Source organism: Balaenoptera physalus (genome assembly GCF_965194825.1).
Source record: "Balaenoptera physalus genome assembly, chromosome: 4".
Classification (NCBI taxonomy): Eukaryota; Metazoa; Chordata; class Mammalia; order Artiodactyla; family Balaenopteridae; genus Balaenoptera; species Balaenoptera physalus.
The window spans coordinates 75,935,959-75,952,863 of NC_138891.1; the positions used below are offsets into that span (position 1 = coordinate 75,935,959).

The 16,905-nt window shown below is 39.9% G+C and overlaps 1 protein-coding gene across 1 annotated transcript in view; it reads left to right on the forward strand.

Annotated features, from left to right (window-relative positions):
- Positions 1-417: 417 nt before the first annotated feature.
- The window catches only part of MUC13 (mucin 13, cell surface associated), a gene marked incomplete at its 5' end in the record, with an annotated part of 40,851 nt that continues 24,363 nt past the window's right edge, over positions 418-16,905 (forward strand). Inside the window, 4 exons of the mRNA XM_082460979.1 lie at positions 418-425; positions 3,660-3,832; positions 13,753-13,875; positions 15,018-15,124. Coding sequence (XP_082317105.1) covers positions 418-425; positions 3,660-3,832; positions 13,753-13,875; positions 15,018-15,124 — 411 coding nt within the window. The remainder of the gene's footprint in view (positions 426-3,659; positions 3,833-13,752; positions 13,876-15,017; positions 15,125-16,905) is intronic.

Genomic DNA, 16,905 nt, shown 5'->3' on the forward strand with positions numbered 1-16,905 from the left:
GCTGTGTAATATAAAAATTTTTGTTTTCACTAAGGTTAGAGTGAAAACTCTGGCTAATATTCACGAGGTGTTATTGGCTTCATTCCTCTGCCTGGGGCCAAATGCAGGGGGGTGGGGGTCCTGGATTTTAAAGAGGGAGGACTGGATTAAGAAGAGCTTCATCCAAGTGATAAAGCTGGTTCCGGAAACGTGGTGAGAGGTCAGGGGCTGAGGAATAAGAGGTGAGTAGAGGACCTGCGAAGGGGGACCTGGCCCATGAACAACCACGAGTCAAGAGATCAAGTCATCTGTTTTAAGCTATTCTCTTTCTGCACTGTATTTTCCCCTCCTTGATCTGTCACACACAAACTCTCAGTAAAGTTAAGTTAAAGGTTACAATTTGATATTCACTGCTTTTGAGGACATTAATGGGGGGTCATGTCCAGGTACAGTGATATCTGGGGAGCCAGGGAAGCTTGGAGACATGAATACAAAGTTGCTAGAAGTGACCGTCAGAGAGGCCCAGAGTGGTGGTCCACAGCGAAAGGTGATAAAAGCTCAGCAACAAACAGTCTGGAGAAACACATGAGGACTCCTCAGGGATTCTCAGAACTATAGCTGGAGGAAACTATGGATTTCCTGCACTCCAGTGGAGTGAGAAGAGCACAGACTATATTACTGGGTGTTTAAAGGAATGGTGACCTCCTAAAAGGTGGTAGCTTGGGGATGTTTGGAATATAAAGAGATTAACTGACACCCCCCCTCTGCCCCCCAATCTCCCAAGGATGTTTGGACTGTCCTGAGTTATTTTGGACTATGAGACAAAAATAATCCGTAACTCCTGGTTCGCCTCTTCTATCTCAAAAGCTCGGAAGGGACCTACGCTATATGACCAAACCCTAACTAGTAATTGCCTTTGTCTGGTTTGACGTCAGTTAATTACTGGACTTTGAACCTGAGAGAGAGTTAAAAAGAAAGATAGCTGGAGGGAAATCATTTTCTCCCTGGATTACCTAGCAAGAACATCTAAAATGAAAGCCTTCATTCACCTCAGTCTTCTTGCCCTCCTGCTTTCTCTAATCTCAGGTAAGGAACATTTAAAAATTTTAAATTCTTTTAATCATGTTTGTTGTCTCTGGGATAGAATCAGCAGGCTTAAGCTTAATTCCCACGGCCCCATTAGGTGGACTATTTTGTGGATGAAGTTTCCTCTCCAACTGGGCTCAAAGACACAAGGCATTTCAGTCTGTGATGAAGGCAGGTAGAAGAGTAGTAAAAGAGGCTTCTGGACTAAGATTTGGGGTTCAGCAAGCCAGAGATTTGTCCCTGAGAATCCTGAGGCCAGACAAGAACAACTTGGTAGTTCCAAGGGCTCAGTGCCCTAGAATCTCCTTCTCTTTAACCTCCAGATGTCATTTGGGTCCTAATGCAGAGCAGGGACCTGGTTTAATCCCTGAATGTGGCATCAAGAGTTCTTTTTTGCCCCTTACTCATGGGAGTCAAGGCTTACCTCTGGGCAAATCCCTTAATCCCTCTGAGTATTGGTGGGCGTTCCTGTCAAATGTGGATGCTCATATCTATTCCACAGGCCTGCTGGGCACAGAGTAAGCCCTTGATAAGTGAGAATAGTAGGAGGAACGGGGTAGCAGCTGTTGAGATGGCCAGCTGGTGAACTATTTTCTTGCTCCTGGGAGAGCATTTGCCTATGAATGACTGGTTAAGCCCAGCCCTGTTCAAGGTGAAGAGCCAGATTCTGTCATCCAGGGGCTTCCAGACCCAAGGGGGAATTAGGTAACATCTTCAGCAGTTTTCTATATCCAAAGGTTTACGAATAGCTTCCTCACTAAAACTTTTCCTTTTAATAATTTTTTTAACCGATTATCATTGTCAGAGCTCTTAGAGACAATTAAGCGTTCTAGAAAAGTGATTATAGGATCACTAAGAGTGCACTACCCCATGTGTCCAGGGGTTCCTAAGATTTGAAAAAAGGCAGCTTTGATGATCAGCATAGCCCTTAGGGCAAAAACCATCTATATTCATCTTATTCTTTAAAAAGTTCATGTCTCTAGCATTATGAATGGGTAAACATCACTAGAAAACATTTTGAAGAAGTTTAATACATTAAATACCTTAATGAGGTATTTTTATTTCATCATTCTTTAAACACAACCCCTTCCCTACCATCCCTCAGCTAATAAGCAATGTAATGGAAAATTGGGGCAATTGCTATAAACTGTAAAAAGACAAAAGGAGGCCATGTGAGGTAGTAAACAGCTCCACCTGGTGGCATTTTCAATTGCCCTCACTGAGAACTGCTCTGAGGAATATTAAACTCAGATTGACAGTTCTGCAACTACAGGCATAAATGATATTACATCTTGTAATAATATGACATGTTGATATTAATATATAATTAATATTTCACATTATAAATTATATTAATATGTTATAATTAATAATAATACAATAAATAATATTAACTCTTCATCATATTTTTCTACAAGTTGAGCTAACAGGCCAGATACCATCATATTTTTCAGTAACTTTTTTTTTTTTTTGCCGTGTCTCGCGGCTTGCGGGATCTCAATTCCCTGACCAGGAGTGGAACCTGGGCCACGGCAGTGAAAGCCTGGAATCCTAACCTCTAGGCCACCAGGGAACTCCCTAGTAACATTTTTCCAGTTTTGTCTGTTTAATTTTTAATTTTATTTATTGTGGGTTTTTTTTTAAAAAAGTAGTCATGTATTTTCATTTTTAATGTAATCCACTACATTTATTTTTCAGAAAAAAAACGGATTGGGTACTAATTAGTATTAAATAATAGCAACTGTCATTATATATTCAATGTTATGTCTTCTGAAACTTAATATCTTTGTTCCTCCGGCCAAGAACCAAACTGTTTCAACCTCAGCTGCCTCTTCTGCCACAGGTATTCCTACAGCTGCTACCACCACCGCGAGCGATCCTACTTCTACCACAAACACTACTACTCCTACCACCACCACGAGCGATCCTACTTCTACCACAAACACTACTACTCCTACCACCACCACGAGCGATCCTACTTCTACCACAAACACTACTACTCCTACCACCACCACGAGCTCTCCTACTTCTACCACAAACACTACTACTCCTACCACCACCACGAGCTCTCCTACTTCTACCACAAACACTACTACTCCTACCACCACCACGAGCTCTCCTACTTCTACCACAAACACTACTACTCCTACCACCACCACGAGCGATCCTACTTCTACCACAAACACTACTACTCCTACCACCACCACGAGCTCTCCTACTTCTACCACAAACACTACTACTCCTACCACCACCACGAGCTCTCCTACTTCTACCACAAACACTACTACTCCTACCACCACCACGAGCTCTCCTACTTCTACCACAAACACTACTACTCCTACCACCACCACGAGCTCTCCTACTTCTACCACAAACACTACTACTCCTACCACCACCACGAGCTCTCCTACTTCTACCACAAACACTACTACTCCTACCACCACCACGAGCTCTCCTACTTCTACCACAAACACTACTACTCCTACCACCACCACGAGCTCTCCTACTTCTACCACAAACACTACTACTCCTACCACCACCACGAGCTCTCCTACTTCTACCACAAACACTACTACTCCTACCACCACCACGAGCTCTCCTACTTCTACCACAAACACTACTACTCCTACCACCACCACGAGCTCTCCTACTTCTACCACAAACACTACTACTCCTACCACCACCACGAGCTCTCCTACTTCTACCACAGACACTACTACTCCTACCACCAAAACGAGTACACCTACTCCCTCCACAAATATCTCAGGTAAGAGCAATTCCCTCAAAGCTTCTCACTGAGGAGTCACAGTATTGTGGAGGATGGTAGGTAAGTTTGTTCTACCAGCGTAGGGAAGTGCATATAAAGAGACCCAAGGTGTCCTTGGATATGAACCCCTGGAATTAAAAAGTCTGGGTCGCACAGGCTAATAGTAATGGCAGACATGCTAAAAGATTACCTGCAGTTCCATTCTCCTTTCCTCAAGTTATTTGCTAGATGTGGAATATTTTTATGAACTTGGACTTTATAAAAGCTACTTTTCCAGCTTCCCTCTCCCTAGTAGATTTTTGCAAATAGTTTCAGCTTCTCTGAGGTCAGGTGCAAATAAGCACTGATTCTCCAGCCCCACTGGTCTAGATCCCTGGTCTACTGAAGGAAAGAGTCACTTCTACCCTGATTCCTCATCAAATGTTATGGAAAAATATGACATTACAAAGGTAGCTGATCACAATTTAGAATTTGAGTTAATTCATGGAATTTGAGCCTAAGAGATTAAAAAGCCAAACAACAGCAGTACTCAAACAGTCCTAGACATGATCAGAGCCATGGTCCAAAGGACAGATGTTTGGGGATACTATCTAAGAGATGATGATTGACCTCAAGCCCAAGTTACTGAAACAGAAAGCACTTGCCTCATTTACCAAAGTTTAGAGCAGTGGTCAGTAAACCTTATCAGTGAAGGCAAACTAATAAATATTTCAGGTTTTGTGGGCCATGATAAGGTCTCTCTTACAACTACTCCACTCTGCCATATTAGCATCAAAGCAGCCATGGACAATATACAAATGAATGTGCCTGATTGTGTATCAGTAAAACTTTATTTACAAAAACAGAGGACTGGCCAGAATTGGCTCACAAGTTATAGTTTGCCAACCCCTGGTCTTAAAGAATCCTCAAACCTAGGCTTAAAGGGTCTAGATAAACCCTGTTATTCTCAGTTAGGGAAACTGAGGCCCAGTGAGGGCAGCAACTTGCCCAGGGTCAAAGAGCAAGTTGATGTTTCCCTATACTTTCTTCTTTTGGCTTCCCCAGTGTTTTGCAATAGATCTAAGAAATGGATGGTTAAGCAAATGGAGCCAGAGCCTGTATCAAAACCTGGTTCCCAATCATCTTTCATGTTTGCAGGGGCCGCTCTGAAGGCTAGGTCAAGAGGGACACAGCTACACAATCAGTTCTCCTGCAGTCAGGAAAGCGAGCTCTTCTAAGCTATTTCTGCTTCCCCAGACACTCTCTCAGAGTAAGGCAGTCTTCTTGTGCTCTGACCCTACACTAACTATGGGGCATGGGCCAAATCACTTCTCTCTTGGCTTCAACATACTCACTGGTAATAAGATGTGATTGAACTAAATAGCCACCAAAATCCTTTTCCCACTGTAACATCCTGTGATTTTATTCCTGGCACACAGAAAAACTAACAAGTCTGTCCTCTATTGCCAGGGAGAAAGCACACCAGGAGTTATCTGACCAGTATATCCAGAATGGAGCTGCCCTCAATTTCTTCCCTAGGATTTGCCAAATCATCCTGGCAATGTGGCTGAGGCTTTTTAAAAAGCCATTTACTTTACTTAGAATATTGGTTTACACCTTCTCAGAGAGGTGACCCTTACTGTTATTTATGAGGTACTGCACTACGCCTCCTGTGTCCCATGTAGACTGTTTTTTTCACTCTTAAAAATTTTATTTTCAATAGACTTTGTTTTTAGAGCAGCTTTAGATTCACAGCAAAATCAAAAGGAAGGTAGAGTTCGCATATTTCCCTACCCCCACAGCTTCATAGCCTCCCTTATTATCAACTTTCCTCACCAGAGGGTACATTTGTGACAATTGATGAATCTACATTGACACATAATAATCACCCCAAGTCCAGTTTACATTAGGGTTTACTGTTGGTGTTGTATATTCTGTAGGATTGGACAAACGTATAATGACATGTATCCATCATTATGGTATCATAAAGACTATTTTCACCTTCCTAACAATCTACTGTACTCTGCCCATTCATCCCTTCCTCCCTGCTAACCCCTGGCAACCCCTGATCTTTTTACTGTTGCCATAGTTTTGCCTTTTTCAGAACGTCATGTAGTTGGAATCACACAGTATGTAGCGTTTTCAGATTGGCTTCTTTCATTTAGTAATATGCATTTAAGATTCCTCCATGTCGATTTTCAAGGCTTGAACACTGACTAATATTCCATTGTCTGGCTGTACCAGTTTGTTTATCCACTCACCTACTGAAGGACATGTTGGTTGCTTCCAGGTTTTGGCAGTCACGAAGAAAACGGCTATAAGTATTCGTTTGCAGGGTTTTGAGTGGATATAAGTTGATAAATAATAAGTGATTACTTAGCATTTACACTGAGTAAATACTAAAGCATGCACTTGTGGGGTCATATAGTTAAGAGTATGTTTAGTTCTGTAAGAAACTGCCTACCTGTCTTCTAAAGTGGCTGCACCATTTTACACTCCCAACCAGTATCAGAGCTCCTCACCAGTACTGTTTTATTTATTTTTTATAAAAGTTAATTAGGCCCATAGTTATGGAAAAAGAAGCTTAAATGGGGCAAAAGTATATGCAGTAAAAACTAAATAACCCTCCTATCCTAGACCCCTAGGACCCAGACCCCCAGTTTTCTTCCCCAAAGGCAACTTCTGTGGCCAGTTTTTTGTGTTTGTGCAAATACAAACACATAGACTTATATGTTTCTATGTATTCCCTCCTTTTTAAAAAATATTTATTTAGTTAGTTAGCTTTGGCTGCATTGGGTCTTCGTTGCTGCATGCAGGCTTTTCTCTAGTTGCGGTGAGCAGGGGCTACTCTTTGTTGCGGTGTGCGGGCTTCTCATTGCGGTGGCTTCTCTTGTTGTGGAGCACGGGCTCTAGGCACGTGGGTTTCAGTAGTTGTGGCATGTGGGCTCAGTAGTTGTGGCTCACGGGCTCTAGAGCAAAGGCTCAGTAGTTGTGGCATGTGGGCTCAGTAGTTGTGGCTCACAGGCTCTAGAGCACAGGCTCAGTAGTTGTGGCGCACGGGCTTAGTTGATCCGCGGCATGTGGAATCTTCCCAGACCAGGGCTTGAACCAGTGTCCCCTGCATTGGCAGGCAGATTCTTTTTTTTTTTTTTTTTTAAGATTTTTAGAAATTTCATGTAAAGTCTGAAACATTTATATTAACATATTTCCATACAAATAACACAATGAAAGTTTAGTATTAGTTGTTTTGTTTGTTTTTTTATACTGCAGGTTCTTATTAGGCATCAGTTTTATACACATCAGTGTATACATGTCAATCCCAATCCCCCAATTCAGCACACCACCATCCCCACCCCACCGCAGTTTTCCCCCCTTGGTGTCCATATGTCCATTCTCTACATCTGTGTCTCAATTTCTGCCCTGCAAACCGGCTCATCTGTACCATTTTTCTAGGTTCCACATACATGCATTAATATACGATATTTGTTTTTCTCTTTCTGACTTACTTCACTCTGTATGACAGTCTCTAGATCCATCCACTTCTCAACAAATGACTCAATTTCGTTCCTTTTTATGGCTGAGTAATATTCCATTGTATATATGTACCACATCTTCCTTATCCATTCATCTGTTGATGGGCATTTAGGTTGCTTCCATGACCTGGCTATTGTAAATAGTGCTGCAATGAACATTCCGGTGCATGTGTCTTTTTGAATTACGGTTTTCTCTGGGTATATGCCCAGTAGTGGGATTGCTGGGTCATATGGTAATTCTATTTTTAGTTTTTAAAGGAACCTCCATATTGTTCTCCTTAGTGGCTGTATCAATTTACATTCCCACCAACAGTGCAAGAAGGTTCCCTTTTCTCCACACCCTTTCCAGCATTTGTTGTTTGTAGATTTTCTGATGATGCTCATTCTAACAGGAGTGAGGTGATACCTCATTGTAGTTTTGATTTGCATTTCTCTAATAATTAGTGATGTTGAGCATCTTTTCATGTGCTTCGTGGCCATCTGTATGTCTTCTTTGGAGAAATGTCTATTTAGGTCTTCTGCCCATTTTTGCATTGGGGTGTTTGTTTCTTTAATATTGAGCTGAATGAGCTGTTTATATATTTTGGAGATTAATCCTTTGTCCGTTGATTCGTTTGCAAATATTTTCTCCCATTCCGAGGGTTGTCTTTTCGTCTTGTTTATGGTTTCCTTTGCTGTGCAAAAGCTTTGAAGTTTCATTAGGTCCCATTTGTTTATTTTTGTTTTTATTTCCATTACTCTAGGAGGTGGATCAAAAAAGATCTTGCTGTGATTTATGTCAAAGAGTGTTCTTCCTATGTTTTCCTCTAAGAGTTTTATAGTGTCCAGTCTTATATTTAGGTCTCTAATCCATTTTGAGTTTATTTTTGTGTATGGTGTTAGGGAGTATTCTAATTTCATTCTTTTACATGTAGCTGTCCAGTTTTCCCAGCACCACTTATTGAAGAGACTGTCTTTTCTCCATTGTATATCTTTGCCTCCTTTGTCATAGATTACTTGACCATAGGTGCGTGGGTTAATCTCTGGGCTTTCTATCTTGTTCCATTGATCTATGTTTCTGTTTTTGTGCCAGTACCATATTGTCTTGATTACTGTAGCTTTGTAGTAGAGTCTGAAGTCAGGGAGTCTGATTCCTCCAGCTCCATTTTTTTCCCTCAAGACTGCTTTGGCTATTCGGGGTCTTTTGTGTCTCCATACAAATTTTAAGATGATTTCTTCTAGCTCCGTAAAAAATGCCATTGGTAATTTGATAGGGATTGCATTGAATCTGTAGATTGCTTTGGGTAGTATACTCATTTTCACAATGTTGATTCTTCCAATCCAAGAACATGGTATATCTCTCCATCTGTTGGTATCATCTTTAATTTCTTTCATCAGTGTCTTATAGTTTTCTGCATACAGGTCTTTTGTCTCCCTAGGTAGGTTTATTCCTAGGTATTTTATTCTTTTTGTTGCAATGGTAAATGGGAGTGTTTCCATAATTTCTCTTTCAGATTTTTCATCATTAGTGTATAGGAATGCAAGAGATTTCTGTGCATTAATTTTGTATCCTGCAACGTTACCATATTCATTAATTAGCTCTAGCAGTTTTCTGGTGGCAGTTTTAGGATTCTCTATGTATAGTATCATGTCATCCGCAAACAGTGACAGTTTTACTTCTTCTTTTCCAATTTGTATTCCTTTTATTTCTTTTTCTTCTCTGATTGCCGTGGCTAGGACTTCCAGAACGATGTTGAATAATAGTGGTGAGAGTGGACATCCTTGTCTCGTTCCTGATCTTAGAGGAAATGCTTTCAGTTTTTCACCATTGAGAATGATGTTTGCTGTGGGTTTGTCATATATGGCCTTTATTATGTTGAGGTAGGTTCCCTCTATGCCCACTTTCTGGAGAGTGTTTATCATAAATGGGTGTTGAATTTTGTCAAAAGCTTTTTCTGCATCTATTGAGATGATCATATGGTTTTTCTTCTTCAATTTGTTAATATGGTGTATCACATTGATTGATTTCTGTATATTGAAGAATCCTTGCATCCCTGGGATAAATCCCACTTGATCGTGGTGTATGATCCTTTTAATGTGTTGTTGGATTCTGTTTGCTAGTATTTTGTTGAGGATTTTTGCATCTATATTCATCAGTGATATTGGTCTGTAATTTTCTTTTTTGTAGTGTCTTTGTCTGGTTTTGGTGTCAGGGTGATGGTGGCCTCATAGAACGAGTTTGGGAGTGTTCCTTCCTCTGCAATTTTTTGGAAGTTTGAGAAGGATAGGTGTTAGCTCTTCTCTAAATGTTTGATAGAATTCACCTGTGAAGCCATCTGGTCCTGGACTTTTGTTTGTTGGAAGATTTTTAATCACAGTTTCAATTTCATTACTTGTGATTGGTCTGTTCATATTTTCTGTTTCTTCCTGGTTCAGTCTTGGAAGGTTATACCTTTCTAAGAATTTGTCCATTTCTTCCAGGTGGTCCATTTTATTGGCATAAAGTTGCTTGTAGTAGTCTCTTAGGATGCTTTGTATTTCTGCGGTGTCTGTTGCAACTTCTCCTTTTTCATTTCTGATTTTATTGATTTGAGTCCTCTCCCTATTTTTCTTGATGAGTCTGGCTAATGGCTTATCAATTTTGTTTATCTTCTCAAAGAACCAGCTTTTAGTTTTATTGATCTTTGCTATTGTTTTCTTTGTTTCTATTTCATTTATTTCTGCTCTGATCTTTATGATTTCTTTCCTTCTGCTAACTTTGGGTTTTGTTTGTTCTTCTTTCTCTAGTTTCTTTAGGTGTAAGGTTAGATTGTTTACTTGAGATTTTTCTTGTTTCTTTAGGTAGGCTTGTATAGCTATAAACTTCCCTCTTAGAACTGCTTTTGCTGCATCCCATAGGCTTTGGGTCGTCGTGTTTTCATTGTCATTTGTCTCTAGGTATTTTTTTATTTCCTCTTTGATTTCTTCAGTGATCTCTTGGTTATTTAGTAACGTATTGTTTAGCCTCCATGTGTTTGTCTTTTTAACGTTTTTTTCCCTGTAATTCATTTCTAATCTCATAGCGTTGTGGTCAGAAAAGATGCTTGATATGATTTCAATTTTCTTAAATTTACTGAGGCTTGATTTGTGACCCAAGATGTGATCTATCCTGGAGAATGTTCCGTGCGCACTTGAGAAGAACGTGTAATCTGCTGTTTTTGGATGGAATGTCCTATATATATCAATTAAATCTATCTGGTCTATTGTGTCATTTAAAGCTTCTGTTTCCTTATTTATTTTCATTTTGGATGATCTGTCCATTGGTGTAAGTGAGGTGTTAAAGTCCCCCACTATGATTGTGTTACTGTCAATTTCCTCTTTTATAGCTGTTAGCATTTGCCTTATGTATTGAGGTGCTCCTATGTTGAGTGCATATATATTTATAATTGTTATATATTCTTCTTGGATTGATCCCTTGATCATTATGTAGTGTCCTTCCTTGTCTCTTGTAACATTCTTTATTTTAAAGTCTATTTTATCTGATATGAGTATAGCTACTCCAGCTTTCTTTTGATTTCCATTTGCATGGAATATCTTTTTCCATCCCCTCACTTTCAGTCTGTATGTGTCCCTAGATCTGACATGGGTCTCTTGTAGACAGCATATATATGGGTCTTGTTTTTGTATCCATTCAGCCAGTCTATGTCTTTTGGTTGGGGCATTTAATCCATTCACGTTTAAGGTAATTATCGATATGTACGTTCCTATGACCATTTTCTTAATTGTTTTGGGTTTGTTTTTGTAGGTCCTTTTCTTCTCTTGTGTTTCCCACTTAGAGAAGTTCCTTTAGCATTTGTTGTAGAGCTGGTTTGGTGGTGCTGAATTCTCTTAGCTTTTGCTTGTCTGTAAAGCTTTTGATTTCTCCATCAAATCTAAATGAGATCCTTGCCGGGTAGAGTAATCTTGGTTGTAGGTTCTTCCCTTTCATCACTTTAAGTATATCATGCCACTCCCTTCTGGCTTGCAGAGTTTCTGCTGAGAAATCAGCTGTTAACCTTATGGGAGTTCCCTTGTATGTTATTTGTCGTTTTTCCCTTGCTGCTTTCAATAAGTTTTCTTTGTCTTTAGTTTTTGCCACTTTGATTACTATGTGTCTCGGCGTGTTTCTCCTTGGGTTTATCCTGTATGGGACTCTCTGCGCTTCCTGGACTTGGGTGGCTATTTCCTTTCCCATGTTAGGGAAGTTTTTGACTATGATCTCTTCAAATATTTTCTCAGGTCCTTTCTCTCTCTCTTCTCCTTCTGGGACCCCTATAATGCGAATGTTGTTGCGTTTAATGTTGTCCCAGAGGTCTCTTAGGCTGTCTTCATTTCTTTTCATTCTTTTATCTTTAGTCTGTTCCGCAGCAGTGAATTCCACCATTCTGTCTTCCAGGTCACTTATCCGTTCTTCTGCCTCAGTTATTCTGCTCTTGATTCCTTCTAGTGTAGTTTTCATTTCAGTTATTGTATTGGTCATCTCTGTTTGTTTGTTCTTTAATTCTTCTAGGTCTTTGTTAATCATTTCTTGCATCTTCTCAATCTTTGCCTCCATTCTTTTTCTGAGGTCCTGGATCATCTTCACTATCATTATTCTGAATTCTTCTTCTGGAAGGTTGCCTATCTCCACTTCATTTAGTTGTTTTTCTGGGGTTTTATCTTGTTCCTTCATCTGGTACATAGCCCTCTGCCTTTTCATCTTGTCTATCTTTCTGTAACTGTGGTTTTTGGTCCACAGGCTGCAGGATTGTAGTTTTTCTTGCTTCTGCTGTCTGCCCTCTGGTGGTTGAGGCTATCTAAGAGGCTTAATGGGAGGCTCTGCTGGCAGGCGGATTCTTAACCACTGTGCCACCAGGAAAGTCCCCCCAGTTTTTGTTTTTTTTTTTTTATCATAAGAGAGAGCATGTTATTTCTGGCTATATACCCAGGAATGGAATTGCTGGATCATATGGTAGTTCTATTTTCAGTTTTTACCACATGATCCAGCAATTCCATTCCCGGGTATATATCCAGAGAAACAAAAACACCAATTTGAAAAGATATATGCGCATGATAGAATATTACTCAGCCATAAAAAGAATGAAATTCTGCCTTTTGCAGCATTGTAGACGGACCTAGAGAATATTACGCTTAGTGAAATAAGTCAGAGAAAGACAAATACTGTATGATATCACTTATATGTGGAATCTAAAAAATAATACAAGTGAGTGTATATGCAAAACAAAAACCGACTCACAGATAGAGAAAACAAACTTATGGTTACCAAAGGGGAGAGGGACAAATTAGGGGTATGGGATTAACAGATACAAACTACTATGTATAAAATAGATAAGCAACAATGATATATTATATAGCACAGTGAATTATAGCCATTATCTTGTAATAACTTATAATGTAGTATAATCTCCAAACATACTGAACCACTGTACTGTGTACTTGAAACTAATGTAATATTGTAAATCAACTATACTTCAAAAAAAAAGAGACCATGTTATACACACTGTACCTCATATGTAGTCTCTTTTTTTTTTTTTCTAAGCAACAGTTTGCACCTACAGGATTATTAGAATCTTAAGACAGTTCTGAAGGTTGTCAGTTACTTGATCTATTCTGAAATCAAAGCTCAGGATCATTTCATTTGACAGAGATAAAGGAAATGGCTAGCCAATATCACCATTTGGCCACTGACCTAATTTCCCTTCTTGGATCCCATCAGTTCTCCAAAGATAAGGAAGATGCTGCACCCTGCCTGCTCCAGGAGTCCTGGCCAGTGGTATAGAAACCATTGTAATATTCTTCTCTCCATTTATTCAGGTCATCCACTCAGAAAGCCAGAGAGTAGAGTGGCCCTTCATCACTTCCTCTTAGAATTTTCAATGAGTTAATCCACATTGTTCCCTTACTCTCCCTTGCCTTTCCTCGTGGGTCTGTATACCATGTATGCTAACCAGAATATCTAGTTTCTTTGGGGAGCTTTTGGCGTGGTCTTCCCTATAAGTCAATTATTCATATCTTCCAAAAACAAATATGATGCTTTCTCTAAAATGGTTTTGGAGAGCTCTACCTAGTGTTAGAGAACCAGACATCAAGGTTCTGGAGGATCCTTGAGGTCCAAAGTATTTCTTTACTCCTTGGAGTTAGAAGACTGCTGTCTCTCTCTGAGCAGACTCTTACCCACCAACCTCTGACCTTTACTGTTGACAAGTGCTTGGCTCCAGAATTTTAGCAACAAGCTTCCTAGAAACATAAGAAAATATGTATTTGTTATGTATTTGTTTCAGCTGTTCTAAGGGTGTGCCATGGAGTAACATAGCCAAGGAATAGAAAGTGCCCAGGAGATTTAAAAGTATGTTTCTTGGTGTTTTTTGTTGTCATCCTATGGATTTTTAATCTCTTTCTACTGTATCTCAGGTCCCAGCAAACCTTGCCAAGTGGATCCCTGTGAGGGTGGTTCTTCATGTGTTAATCTGCATGATAGACATTTTTGCCTGTGTTCAGAAGGGTTTTACTATAACTCTTCTACATGCAATAAAGGTGAGTTACAAAGGATGAATCATGGAGAGTTGTACCTCAGACCTAAGTGGAATAGAAAACTTAAAATAATGGCAAAAAGAGCTTCCATAATACTAAAGTTAGAGGAAAATTTAGAGGCAACAAAGGCCAGCCAAGTAGAAAAAAGGTTCCTGTCTTTATCTCAATGGAACCTAGTGGGAGAGGAAATAGACCAATTCAGATTTGTGAGCTAGTCCTAGAGGTACGGGAGTAGATGCGTCCCTTCACTTAAACTGTTCAAGGGAATGGTGCCATGGGGTCAAAATGAGAATGACAGATGTCGGAGTCCCTGGAAAAGTACACAGGCTGCATAAATACAAAGTGGTGCTGTTACATGGGGACACTGATGCAGAATAAGGTGATTTCCTAAAACCACAGAGTCAGACAAACCAGGAACCTGGTCTCTGACCTTGGTTCAGTTCTCCGTCATAGGATTTGCTTGTTCTATAATAGCAAACCCTATTTTTGGAGACTTGAGAGCCTCTCAGCTCTGGAAATGAACTTTAAGAGCAAATCGACCCTATACTTTTTTGGTTATATCAGCTGGGTGCTATGAAAGTCCAAGGTTGTTTCCTGAGTTACATGTTTTTGTCTGTTTTATGAATGAGAAATATCCCTCCTTGCCAGAACAGACCAACTGTACAGGAGATGAATGCATTGTGTTGGCCACAGAAATTAGAGATATCCCCAAAGCCAAAAGAATGTTCCTGTTTTTAGCACTAATACTCTCATTTCTGGGGAGCCACTCTAAGTAAATGACTCCATATGTAGAAAGGTTTGTGCATGAAGATGTTCATTGCAACTGTTTTTTTCCCTCTTAAATAACTAAAAGCACTGAAAACAAAAAAACAAACTTGGAATTATAACGATGTAAATTAAGCGCACACACACACACACACACACACACACACACACACACGCACACACAGAGCTGGGAGAAATATACCAAAATGAGAATAGTTGTGGTAGGTTAGGTCAGGTTTGGGGTAATGTTTTTCATATTTCCAGATTTCCTGTAGTATCATCATACGTTTAGAATTTTTAAAAATAAACTATGCTTTAAACAAAATGGAAATGACCCTCTTTACATTAAATATCACAGAGAGATTCTGCTTGAATTTCAGGAAAGATATTCCCTGGTATGATTACGGTCAAAATATCATCTACATCCGGCTTGGAAGATGAAAAGTCTGTGGCCTATCAGGAATTATACCTTAATATTACTACATTTGTAAGTATTTTCCAAACATCCTTCCTCTATAAATATTCTTTACTCTAACACTGACTTATAGAGTGTAGACTGGTGTTCGGGTGGTACATGCTGGTACAGCTATACCGGTGGTTCAAGTAGTGAAATGCATGCTTATTGGTTTGTAAACAGTAGTTGTTCCAAACTCCTGGGGGCCACTGCTTCCTGGTTGCCCAGGCTCCTCCTCTGGGACCCTGGTTCCTCACCGTGATCCTGCACCTAGAGGGGTAACATCTGGCACAGCAGAGGGCCTTTAGAAGCTACCTCCAGCCATGCCATACTCATTCATACAGAAATATTCTTAAATATTTTTAAGTGGACAGAGAAATGTAATGCTGTTTTAAAATAAATTACTTCCATAGAATTGAAGAGAAAAAAAAATTAAAGATGATGATTTTTTTTTTCCTTTTTACAATCAAATTTGCATACTAGTCTGGCTTTTTTCATGTCTGGAAGAGGAACTCCATCTGAATTAGTATGTTACTTCTTTTTCCCATTGTCAAAAATGTCAAAATGAACAACAGCTTCATTTCATTTTGATTATTGTGAGTGTGTCGACATGAAAGAGATGGAGATCTCTATTTTGGAACCACAGATGTCAGACCTGGAAGGTCTTAGAGAGGGTGTCCAGCCAGTGTTTCTCAAAATTTAGTTTTGAAGGGAAAAATGTTAGCTTGGAAATATGTCTTAGAACTCTAGGTGGAGAAACACTTTATTTTTGTTTTAACATCTTTATTGGAGTATAATTTCTTTACAATGGTGTGTTAGTTTCTGCTTTATAACAAAGTGAATCAGCTATACATATACATATATCCCCATATCTCCTCCCTCTTGCGTCTCCCTCCCACCCTCCCTATCCCACCCCTCTAGGTGGTCACAAAGCACCGAGCTGATTCCCTGTGCTATGCGGCTGCTTCCCACTAGCTATCTATTTTACATTTGGTAGTGTATATATGTCCATGACACTCTCTCACTTCGTCCCAGCTTACCCTTCCCCCTCCCCTTATCCTCAAGTCCATTCTCTACATCTGCATTTATTCCCGTCCTGCTCCGAGGTTCTTCATGACCTTTTTTTTTTTTTTTTTTTTAGATTCCATATATGTGTGTTAGCATACTGTATTTGTTTTTCTCTTTCTGACTTACTTCACTCTGTATGACAGACTCTAGGTCCATCCACCTCACTACAGATAACTCAATTTCAGTTCTTTTTATGGCTGAATAATATTCCATTGTATATATGTGCCACATCTTCTTTATCCATTCATCTGTCGATGGACACTTAGGTTGCTTCCATGTCCTGGCTATTGTAAATAGAGCTGCAGTGAACATTGTGGTACATGACTCTTTTTGAATTATGGTTTTCTCAGGGTATATGCCCAGTAGTGGGATTGCTGGGTGGTATGGGTAGTTCTATTTCTAGTTTTTTAAGGAACCTGCATACTGTTCTCCATAGTGGCTGTATCAATTTACATTCCCACCAACAGTGCAAGAGGGTTCTCTTGGAGAAACACTTTAAAAAACTAACATCTTAATGGGGGCCCAGGAAGCACGGTGGCCATGAAAATGGACCAGAAAGTACAGAATAACAGTCAAGGATCAGGAAGGCTCAGTAACTGACCGAAGGTCACTCAGCTGATGAGTGAGGATGGGGGATTTGAACCCAGACCTGCGTGACCTCAGGGCTGCTTCTCCTTCCCTACTGGCTCCGTTGTGCAATGAGGTCCGGGCAGGCCTGTTAGCATAGTTCATGCCCTCCTGCCCAG